General features: G+C 34.6%; 2 protein-coding genes across 3 annotated transcripts in view; one reads left to right on the forward strand and one right to left on the reverse strand.

Moving 5' to 3' along the window:
• The window catches only part of Grh (grainy head), a 95,697-nt gene extending 87,670 nt beyond the window's left edge, over positions 1–8,027 (forward strand). The window contains exons 6-14 of one of the 2 annotated variants that reach the window (XM_064072300.1): positions 992–1,167; positions 1,500–1,662; positions 3,954–4,065; positions 4,837–4,931; positions 4,991–5,146; positions 5,202–5,381; positions 5,432–5,809; positions 6,093–6,157; positions 6,996–8,027. In XM_064072300.1, the coding sequence (XP_063928370.1) occupies positions 992–1,167; positions 1,500–1,662; positions 3,954–4,065; positions 4,837–4,931; positions 4,991–5,146; positions 5,202–5,381; positions 5,432–5,809; positions 6,093–6,157; positions 6,996–7,122 (1,452 nt within the window). In that variant the 3' untranslated portion in view covers positions 7,123–8,027. The remainder of the gene's footprint in view (positions 1–991; positions 1,168–1,499; positions 1,663–3,953; positions 4,066–4,836; positions 4,932–4,990; positions 5,147–5,201; positions 5,382–5,431; positions 5,810–6,092; positions 6,158–6,995) is intronic. The other variant, XM_064072301.1, reaches the window with a different exon arrangement.
• Positions 8,028–8,106: 79 nt separating this feature from the next.
• LOC135141827 (ATP-dependent Clp protease proteolytic subunit-like) lies at positions 8,107–11,595 on the reverse strand. The gene is made up of 4 exons (XM_064073314.1): positions 11,340–11,595; positions 10,973–11,286; positions 10,803–10,920; positions 8,107–8,458 (listed from the first exon to the last, which is right to left on the reverse strand). The coding sequence occupies exons 1-4, from the start codon at positions 11,367–11,369 to the stop codon at positions 8,198–8,200; spliced, it is 723 nt and encodes a 240-aa protein (XP_063929384.1). The 5' UTR covers positions 11,370–11,595; the 3' UTR covers positions 8,107–8,197.
• Between the last annotated feature and the right edge of the window lie 636 nt (positions 11,596–12,231).

Here is a 12,231-nt window from a genome sequence, read left to right on the forward strand (position 1 = left end):
GTCCCTTGTGGTTTCTACAAATCTTAGTCTTTCTGACCTTCTCAAAGTCCTAAACTATTTTTGTTCGGGTTACCGTAGCCACTTTGTTCGAGTTTCAGTAGATACTTGGGTAGTACTAATTTGTTCTAGTCTCAGTCAGGTTTGACTATCCATTTGATTTTACACTGGATCCTTAAAATTTCCCGGTACCCACATAGTTGTGTCCGCTTTGGGCCACTTTAATGCTGTACACGTTACTAAGCTTTACACGCCTAGTCCAAGATCTAGGGTTCACTCTTTGTAATTTCGAAGACTTTCCTTTTCCAAATTGGTTTATCGATCGTTAACTTCCATATGTTTGTCGTGGAGACGACAAAAAATGTGTTGGATCATATATTGGTACGTTTATTGCCTTTTTAGGCATAAAATGCCCTTATTTGGGTTTCAGTAGCGTCCGGCTTTTGCCACCTTGTTCGAGATACAGTAGATATATGACTACTACTATTCCGTTTTGGCCGCATTGGGACCCATTTTGAGTTACTTTTTCTCTCGATTAACCACTTGTAGTTATTAAAGACGATTTTGACCATTTGACTTTCTGACAGTGTTCGCCACGGGGTTCCAACAATGCTGCCAAGAACTAGAAGGAATTAACTACTTATTTCTCGAAATCTTCATTTTAAACTTACCGTTTTTCTGCCTAGCGGTAATTTGAGTCGAATTAAATTTGTGCATCGTCGTTATGTTCCAAGCTGTGTAGGAGCCAGTTGTCGAGTTCCTAGTGACGACTGACCCACGATTTGCGGCTATCAAATTTATGCCATCTGTAGGCACGTGAGTGCGTACTAAATTTTTACTGGAAAGGAGCAAAAGATGTCAGATTTGATGTTTGTACATACATTCAGCGGTTATTACCCTTAGATTCCGCCAGTAACGTTTATTACGTCATTCCTCCTGCCTTATTCGTCAAACTGCCTCGAACAACGAGTCGTAAAAGGCTAATTTGTTTCAGAACTACGAGTATCCAGAAATCTGCCCTAACCCCCCTAACATTTTGGATCCTCTGACGATTTCCCAACGAAACAGTTCAAGCTCTCAATCACCTGGATCTCAAACAACGAGTAGAAGTCGACCTTGGCACGATTTTGGTCGTCAAAACGACGCGGACAAAATTCAAATTCCAAAAATGTAAGTACTTACGGAAGAGGAAAATGAACTGTGAATTACTCGAAATGACCTCGCAATATAGTCCGGTGCCGTGAACTGGATAAACTCGATTCGACCGGTGTCATTTGATACAAGTGCCTTATGTCATGCGGCATAACAGTTGTAATACTATCAAAGAGCCTGTTCCACGAGTTGCGTTGGACAGAACTTACTCTTTTTATCGTTCTACTTCCCGTAAATGTGCACTAATTCCGAATTTTCACACACTCGGAGTGGGTACCCGAGACCGGCAACGATTGCACGGATCTCGATGCAGCGTCGATGATGAACATCAGCTTTTGTTTTGGTTGCAGATTTTCGCCGGTGGGGTTCAAATATCAGCTAGAAACGCCTATTTCGACGTCCCAAAGGCGCGAGGATGACCGGATTACGTACATAAACAAAGGCCAATTTTACGGAATAACTTTAGACTATATCCCAGACCCTGACAAGCAGCTCAAATCACAAACAGTAAAGGTAAGATACAGTATCTTTGAATACAATATCTGGAACAGGGGCAAACAGTCACTCGTGTGCACGTAGACCAATTAGTGGATCTTTTTGTTCCGTGGAATGTGGAAATAAAAGAAACTCGAATTGGAGTTACGGTTAGTGCGTTATTTATCACTAGAATATATAATTGATGAGGATTTCTTTGATACGCTCGTTTAATCAGCTGCAAAAATCGGAGATATTTTTGTATGTAATGAGACTTGGCTTGATATGGGATGTTTCCTTAAGTTAATTATAAAATTATGAAAGAATTAACAGCCAATTACCTGGAGGGAATATGGCCGAAAAACAAGTCCCGTGACATCTTTGCCCGTTATGGTCATGCCATAACGACGTATCTTTACATCTAACGCATGACGAATATGTTTCTAATAAGAGCATTCTCATCGTCGATAAACACACATACGCACAAAATTATCGATAATCGTTGCAATTAACACACAACTTATTATAAATCGACGGGAATAATTATAAATGATAACGATACACTTACCGATACATTGTACCCGGCGTTAATGGAAGCATTCTTGAGTAAATGAACTGTCAACCCTCACTAAGGTCAAAAATTTTCTTCGTTGTTGCGTAAATACGTTTGATTGCCAATTTAACATGCATGCAAATCGACGATTTATTTTAATTGCCATTACAGTTGCTTGGATAATTTTGATCGAAGTCCATATATTACTAAGTTACTGTTTTAATTAATTATTTTAAAAATCACAGGCGTGTTTTTCACACCGTCATTACACACCACTTTGCATTTTTTATATCATTTTTATAATGACAGCAATCATTTTTTGTTCAAGTGCCACATCCAAATATGTCATTGTCATGAAAAACTGAAAGGTATATTTTTTCTAAAGTTTAAATGTCATCGATTTCGAAAAAGTTTCTCAATGAAGTAATTATCGTAATACATTAATAAACAACAGTACGAACGGACATGTAGGGTTTGCGGTAACACGAACGAGTGTCAATTTTCGAATATCCGCGCAAGCACACAAACATAATGGCAACAACGTGTTCGAGCTAACAGTCATTTTCATCTTTTATAATTGCGCGAAACGTCAAGGCAAATGTCAGCTCGGCAATTATTTCATAATATTAACCCCTGCAATAAAATTGTCAATTATAAAGAGCAAATTACAGGGTATGTCCTTCTCGATCGTTTTTGCCGTACTAGAAATATGTAGAAAGTCAAACGCAAAATGCATGTGTAATTTCTGCATAGTGATGCAGTGAAATCTGTCTAAATCTCATTTTCTCTTTTATTTTCGTTACTAAATAGACAACGATATTTAACTTTATCAATAATTACACCGTTGCAACGATGCATTAAATAAAGTCTTGTAGTTTGTGTGATAGGGGGCGTTCGAGTAACATATGTTTGATGGCTAACATAATACAAATGTTTGCCGTTTGCGAGATAACGCGACGAGAAATGTTAATATCATACGACAGTATAAATAAGTTATGAGTATAAATGACAATAATTTATTAGAGCGGCCGGTAAAAACTTTCGTTTTATTTCTGTCAAATAATTAAATGACGCGCCTTTTGCCTTAAAAGGACTGGTTTATCTGAAGTCGATTAAAACTTAAACGGTCGTTGACTTTCTTCTCAATGACACTATTCTCAGCTGAGAGGGCTGACAATAAATGACACGTCTTGAAACAGTTTGATATTGAAAATATTGTGACTAACTTGTGCTGTTAATGTGTTTACAGAGTTTAGTGGTTTTTTGTGATATTTGTATTCAATTTGCATATAAATGAGCCGATACAAAGTGCATAGCCTTGTATAATGCTAGACCATTTATAGAGTAAAATTGATAAGCATCGACGCAGAAAAAAACTAATAATTAGAATAAATCTTTTATAATCCCGGCTACATCTCGGGAATAATTCATTATGCGTAAAATCCAATTAACCACTCCCTTATTAGAGAGAATCTGTAAGGATAACACAAAAACTAGATTTCAAACATAAACGAAAAACTTATACCTACACATAATTAAAATCAATCAATGTAATTGTTTTATTATGATTGCATCGTCTATAATGATTTCTTTGCGTAAACGATATAATTTAGTAACTTAATTGGGATCAACCTTGGAATTAAATGACCCTTATCACTTTACCTCGCCATTCATTCTTAGTACCCAATTAAATTTTAAGTTGTCATTTCTTCATCGTTATAATGGCAACGCTTGAAATTTTTATCCATGTTTTGAAAAATCTCATTTGGTCTTGTAGAGCATCGTCATGCTTATGTTCCGGGAAGAGAAAAGCCCAGAGGACGAAATCAAAGCATGGCAGTTCTGGCACGGCCGACAGCATTCCGTTAAACAACGAATTTTAGATGCAGGTCAGTATAACTTAATGAGTCGTTAATTACTACGGAATTTCACGTTAATTACCCCACCAAACCCACATTTTTGGCTAAATTTCATCACAAGACTAATTAATCATAAAAACGGTTACCGTCTAAAACCTCGCGTCAAAAACAAAGCACGAAAAGTCGAGAAGTATTTTTAGTTATTTTATTTCATGAAAGTTATTTTATAGCCGAATAAATAGTAGCTTCATTTAAATATAAATTGCTAATGTGATGCTCTGTAAAGGTCAAACGTCCACCTGCAGACAAGTAAATATGTCTGCATGTAACTGAGGAATATTCACATTTATCTGGAGAATATTTTTATTTTGTCTTTACTCACTTATAGAAAATTATTTATTGCAAATGGCGGTACACAAATTGTGTTTAAATTAATGCTTCCTGTCGACTGATATTAGCGACATCGGTTGTACAACCCAACGCGGCTATTAAATGTAGTCTTTCCACAATCACCCTCCAAATTCAGCTTCTATAATCTTGTAATAAAGATACAAATAAGAACCCAATATCTTTTTGACTTGTTCGAATTAGTTATTGCTGCAAAGTGTAGGCCGCACGTGGGAAGTATTGATACTATATTGTTCTTCAACATGTGTGTGGGGTATACGTGTATACATAATGACACTCGTAGAACTAATACAAATCACTTAACGAATTTTTGCATTTTTCATGCTTACTTTGCCGGGTAAGTTCATCGTTTTTTAGTTTTATTTATGCTAACGCAACGTTTTCTTTGAACAGATACGAAGAATAGCGTGGGTTTAGTGGGCTGTATAGAAGAGGTAGCGCACAATGCTATAGCGATCTACTGGAATCCATTAGAAAGCCCCGCGAAGGTACGGTCACACTTCTCCAAATGTCCAATCAATCCATCAATCAATCAATCTTCTTTCAGATTAACATAGCAGTGCAATGTTTGAGTACAGACTTTAGTAGCCAAAAAGGCGTCAAAGGCTTGCCTTTACACTTACAAATCGATACGTACGAAGACCCGCGAGATAATACCGTTTTCCACCGTGGGTATTGCCAAATCAAAGTCTTTTGTGATAAGGTAAGAACTTAAGTTAAGTCAAGTCAGTCACCTATAGCATTCCTTGCCAAAACAGGGGGCGGAGCGTAAAACGCGCGACGAAGAACGAAGAGCCGCGAAGCGGAAAATGACAGCCACCGGCAGGAAAAAGCTCGACGAGTTGTACCACCCCATGTGCGAGCGTTCGGAATTCTACTCGATGAGCGACTTGAACAAACCCCCAGTTCTATTTTCGCCGGCCGAAGACATAGACAAGGTAAACCCTCACCCCTTTCCTCCATTTTTTTTTTCACTAGCTGGTTTCAGTTGACGTCGATGGAGTTGCAGGGTTTCTACCCCCACGACACCGACAACTCGTTGACGGGTCCCGTTGACCACGTCAAGTCCGGGTCGCCTTTCCTCCTTCACGCCGCCGCCAAACCCCCCACCACTCCCACATTAAAGTTCCACAACCACTTTCCCCCAGATGCAGACAAAAAAGACAATATCCTCGATAATAGTTTGACAACGGACGGGAACGTGTTCTCGCCGCCTCTGAAAAGAACCAAAATGATCACAGGCCCCGGGAGTGCGGGTCCACCCCCGCTGCACGAGAGGGTAATGTTGTACGTGCGTCAGGAAGTTGATGATGTGTATACTCCCCTTCATGTGGTGCCCCCCACCACGGCCGGTCTGCTGAATGCGGTAAGTTCCGATAAGCCCAATCATAACGCTTAGCTTTTGCTTAATGTGCATGGACCTGGACGTACTGGGCTTTTACACATCATCGTTTTTTTTTATTAAATAACAAACTAAACTTGGCATGTTGGGTAATAACATCATCACGAACGTGGGATCAGTTCACTTTTGCTAACTCCACGTGTAGACATTCAAAAGCTCAGTACTTCTTCTAAATCTATGCTAAATGAAGAAAGACAGAAGTGCGTCTTGCAATTCAAAAATTAATTCTGTTTTCCTTATTTTGCAGATTGAGAATAAGTACAAAATAAGCGCTTCGAGCATAAATAACTTGTATCGCAAAAACAAAAAAGGGTAAGTTAGATTTTATTTTGTTGGAGTATTTGTGAAGAGTGAACTTGATACTAAACACTAACGGTCCGCCTATACTAACTTTTCGACGCACTAAAATCGCTTATGCTGCTTTCCACTATTAATACACGCTCTTAATTTCTATGTACACTCACTTTTTTCTTCACACTTTGACAAAAAAGTTTTCGCCAACTAGTACTTGCTACAAGTATTTACAAATAACGTAATTTAGTCAAATGGTACTTTTGATACTTCTTCTATTTTGATCAACTTTCGTGTAAATGTCACGTTGACGTTTAATATCAATATCTCAGAAGATTGTTAATCATAATTTAATAAACCGTTCCAGCAAACCTTGTCTTACCCTAAATTTGATTTTGAAAACCTTTTAAGAGAAAGCCATCTTGTGCAATTTTACTTCATTAATACCGTTAAGGAACAACTGTCAATTTCTGACAGTGTCATAAAAATATGAAAATATTGCAACCGCTTGGAACTTCAATTAACGTTGTAATTCGGTATCCTCGACCCACTAAAAACAAACTTCCTGTTGTGAAGTAATAAGTTATACTTTTCACGGTACTGCGAAGTGGGCGTTCACGTTTGCCGCCTTTTCGAAAAAAGATCCGATTACAACCACTTGACGTTTGAGTGGCAGTTTACGAGCGGTAAATTTGAATAAAAACAAATTCTGTAGTAGCGGTTGCAATGACAAGTACCAGAGTTGTGCAGACGCTTTTTGTTTGACGCGTTAGTGATAGAGAGGGTTGTTCTGGCTGTGCACTGCGTCGCTTTTGTTTAAAATGGCGAACCAAACTCAGTTCGTGACTTCTTTTTGCAGCATTACGGCCAAGATTGATGACGATATGGTAGCGTACTATTGCAACGAAGACCTGTTCTTGTTGGAGCTCAAGATTGTGGAAGAAGACCTATTTGATATTACTTTTGTAGAACTCTCTGACCATTGAAAAATTGCCATAATATTAATAACGTACTTTCCATTTTATTTCATAATTTTTGTGATTGTTTTTATACAATGTAATATTACTTATAGATTTTTTATTGTAGAATTTTATCATTGTTCATAGTATTTAGACTCAATCATTTTTATGAAGTTTGTTAGTGTGTTGTTTTTATTTTTCTTATGATCTTTTATTTATAAAATATTAAAATGATCAATAACATCCAATGTTCTTTTTTATTTATGAAATAATATAAAAAAGTGACTTGATGTAATGTTGAAATTTTATTTACATGGATCAATGTTTATATATTGTTTTAATTTTTTTTAGATGTTTTTTATTATCGCTAAGTTTTAGATTTGGTCGGCGTGACCAACGATCTCAAAATTGAATCATGTAAATGATCTGAGGGTTGGGATAAGGAAATTACTCATTGTATATAGATTTAGAAATGACATGTACATAGATCAAGCCATGACCTAGCCTAGGTATACATTCCTTGTGATAAGAATATGAACATTGTAGCCCAGACATCATTATATTGCGAGTATGCACAATTTCGCAAAAATTATAAGTACCTGACTTATGCTTTATCAGTAATCTAATCTTTTCGAACAACTTTCTCAAAAATCAATATTTTGGGTACTACTAATTAACTGACTCTTCATAAATTAGGATGGGATTTCTTAATCCCAACATTCCACATGGTACTGATATGACTAAATCATAGTCGTGTATATTTCAAGTAATTTATTGTTCGTATGCAACAATTGTAGTCTGTTGTATGCGTGTTATTTTGATATTAGACTAGTTTAGAATAAGTAAGATAGCTCTCTGCATGTAGTTTTACCTAATGTAGGAGTATTCTATAACTATCATACTTAAATGATAAGTTAATGAACAATGTTATCATTTGCAATATTATATAAGATTTTTTTAAATATGTATTTCATTATATGATTAAAATATTATATATTAAAACAATTTTTTTTCATTATTTCTTTTAATTAACCGATCATCTTCATAAAGTACAATATAAAAACACCATAAATACAAAAAACAATTCACTATATAAAAAAGATCACTTCTTTTCTGGACTTGTTTCGCTGCCACTTTGACTTTCCGTGTCTTCACCACCCATTTTATTCTTTGGTGGACTTGTCAATATTTTATCAATTATCCCGAAAGTCTGAGCTTCTGCAGGACTCATAAACATATCTCTTTCCATACTTCGCTCAACTTTCTCTAAATGTTGCCCCGTGTGTTTCACATATAAGTTGTTAATTTGACTCTTCAGTTTCAAAATTTCTTCAGCTTGAATTTTAATATCCGTCGCTTGACCCTGATTATCAATATCAAATTAGTAAACAACACACAAAAACCCAACTTAAATTCTAACACGTAAGTACAACGTAGTTGTCTGACGTGTATTCGCAATAAAATATGTCTATTAAATAATTACGTCAGTATATTTAAGCTATTAAAACGCGTTATTTGAAGTAGATGTGATTTATCTCATTCGTTAGTTTAGTAAATTATATTACACGTAAAAATATTTTTATTAAAAGTTAAATATTTATCTGAACTTAAAGTAATACTTTGTTTATCCCGGCAGACGCATATACGTCTGTTGAGTATAAATAAACCACTAAATTACCACTACTATACAGTGTATTAAACACCAAATCCACAAATTATTTATGGTAGAATGAGATTTCTCTAACGTAAGTGTTTAATATAAAATTAAACTCAGAGTTTACGCGCATAAAGAGAAAATTTACTGCCAGATAGTACAATTATTAAAAAACGCTTTAATGCAGTAAAATACTGTTACTGATTTCTAACTAGAAAAGAAAAGTGTCACAGAAATAGAAAATTAGACGAATAGATTAGCACTAAAATAAATTGATAACATAGTAACGTCAAAATGACGATTTTCAGTATTTTAGTTGTCGGATTATTTTGGTTTAACTAGGGCGATCAAATTTGACAATTGGAATGAACAAAGAAAATTTACAAATATTACTCTAAAAATACACAAAAACTCAGAATTACAGATTTTAAAATTGTAGTGAACAACTGTCACGTTAAGTTAGATAGAAGTACGTTTATCATTTGTTAAACTTTTTCTAAATAAATTAGTACATTAAAATCAGCTTGTTTTTAATTATAGAACATTTAACTTGACATTAAACTGTTAGGTAACTGATTAAGCTAACTTAACACTTAGCTTAACATTGATTAATGACCTAACTAACATTACAGTTGACTTTCTTCATAAATTTAAACACTTAATTCATTTCTTAAAGGTTAGAATGTTTAAATGAGACAAAATATTCGTTTTCATCTATACTACGAAAGTTTATTATGTACAACAAATTTAATATGTAAATCTTGCCAATTTTTGGAATGAAGAAATAAAAAAATGTTCCTTCTTGAAGTCACTAAAACTAGTAGCAGAACATTTAGATAATTTGCAGGAATTCTTTAATTCAAAGTCTTTATCAATTGGGTTCATTTTAATCCAAGATAAGGGTGTAACTAATTCTACCTATAGCAATAAACTTGATAAGACCTAAGTTGAAAGATATGCCGTCTGAAAAAATCAATCAGCATGACGTATGTACCTACTTAAAAACATAGAATACAAAATTTAAGTAGCTCAAAAATAAATGTTATAAGAGCTAGTTACTTCTAATAATTATAAATAATTAATATATATTTTTGTCAAAGAAATACTGTTACTTCATTATCAAGCTTATTTTTATCGTTAAATGATGTTTAATAAGTTTCACTTAATGACTGGTGTATGGCTAAAGCGTAAATTTTTATCTGCTTTAATTCAAGCGCAACGGAAATTTAACCACACTTTTATGGTTTATATTTAGTCGTTGCAAACGTTATTTAATGAAAATAAATGAGCTATGAGTTACACACAAACATATAAACACTAAGAAGTATAAAACAATGTTTGTAAATATACAGTAAAACTAACTTTTACGAGCCATTCTTGTATTACACCTAAGGTCGTTATTACAACTTGCAATACAACTATGCAATTTGTATACTTAATAATCGCTTTGTATATTTTGACTGATATTGATATTAATTATTTACATTATTATTATATTACTTTTGAAAACATAGTTCTTAGTAAACATATTTTTGTAACTTTCACTAATGTGAAGTCAATTATACCAAAGAAGCACCAAAATATCATCCAAGACAGCCGTGAATTTTTAAGTCAAACTTTTAAACTAACAAAAATCCATGGCTGTCTTTGATTGTGTTTTTATTACAGGTATTGGTGGAACCAAGTGATAATCATCATGTGAGCAATGTAATTGAAAACTGGCCAATTTTGCTTGATCTTCTAGGGAACAACGTTTTATTTAAATTGCTATAGCAAATGAAAAAAATGTTGAATACTTTTTTTTTTCTAAATGTGTTACATTGAAGCTTTTTAATCTTGAACTAGTTGCATGTATTACGTTTCTCTATATGGCGTAGTATGGGTGTGATTAATATGCACTAAATTACATATTTAACAAAATAAAAGTAGGATTATAGTGTGCTACCAATAACAACATAACTTAAGAACTGTCATTCTGACACCTTATACCAACTGACGTTTTAATACTTTGATTAATAACTGAAATTAATTTTCACGTTACTAATTTTCATACCTGCGCCCCTCCTGAAGGCTGATGTATCATAATTCGTGCATGTGGTAGAGAATGTCTCATACCAGGGCTACCGGCAGCTAAAAGTAGAGAAGCCATACTTGCAGCTTGACCTACACACCTACAAAACAATGTCATTACAAAATATTAACCTAATTAAAAAAATCGTAAACCATGTAGCAATAGGTGGTAATATGTACTGCATTGTGTCATAAATCCCTAATCCAGAGGTGACACTTCCACCAGGAGAATTAATGTACATGTGAATTGGCTTATTTGTTGATTCGGACTGTAAAAATAGTAATTGTGCTACAATAAGCGAACTCATTGGGTCGTTGATGGGGCCCATTAAACATATAATACGTTCTTTCAGTAAACGTGAATAAATGTCATAAGAACGCTCCCCTCGACCAGTTTGTTCAATTACAATGGGGACAAGCCCAAAATTCCTCACTGATGGTGGTACATTCGTCACTTTTGATAAAATCTACAAAAATAGAAACACAATTAAAGTGGGTAAACTTAAGGGGGTTAACTTACTTTGGCAGTGGTTAAGATTCTTGTAAACATTGTCTCAGAGTTAACCTCAAAGCGTGTTAGTAACTGGGGCGGTTATTATCGGTTTGAATGTTCTTATTGTACTCACATGAGTATTTACAAGTAAGCGATTTTGTATTATTTACCTGAAATGTTCTCAAAAATAATATAGTTTTTATAAAATTTCATTATTCGGTGTGACTTATTGGTTAGGCAACCAGTTATACACCTGTGTCCGATTGTGGTGTACATGTTCTACATTAACAAGCTTGCACAATCATGATACGGCAAATCGCTAAATAATAAATAAGCGAGTTTTATTTATCTTCATTGCACCAGAAGATATCTAATTACTGCGATAAATTTAATCAAGCGATAGGCAGCTGTAATTATTTTATCCATGTTATAATTCATTTTGATATGGAAATCGCACCCGATGATTATTTTATTTTTAAATCTATTAATTGAGTTTCCATGTCCATTAATCAAGTCTTTCCCATTGTGTTTTAATCCCGTTATGCCATATTCCACGTTTATTTAAGCCGTTACCGTTCATTATCAAGCCCCCCCACCTGTTCCCCCTAGCAGCAGTCAGTCCAGTTTAAAAAATCGAGTTCATTCCGTTTTCTTACATCTCACATTTTACCAACAAATCAACATTTAAAGTCCCCAAAAAATCACGGTTATAAATAGGTATGATCAAAGGGTATGATTATAATACATAAACTTATATATTCACTAACCGCGCGCACTAATTGAATAAAAATACATCACTGCAAGCCTCTCTAATTTTTACCGATATTTTAAAATAAGTCTTATTGCACCGATGACTAATTGCTGCGTTATGACTCACGCGTTAATCGAGCTATTTTGCATATTGCAAAAACTGTGTATA

This window comes from Zophobas morio, unplaced genomic scaffold (genome assembly GCF_036711695.1).
Source record: "Zophobas morio isolate AGI-343-1 ecotype UQ-CSIRO unplaced genomic scaffold, CSIRO_AGI_Zmor_V1 ptg000044l, whole genome shotgun sequence".
In the NCBI taxonomy this organism is placed as follows: Eukaryota; Metazoa; Arthropoda; class Insecta; order Coleoptera; family Tenebrionidae; genus Zophobas; species Zophobas morio.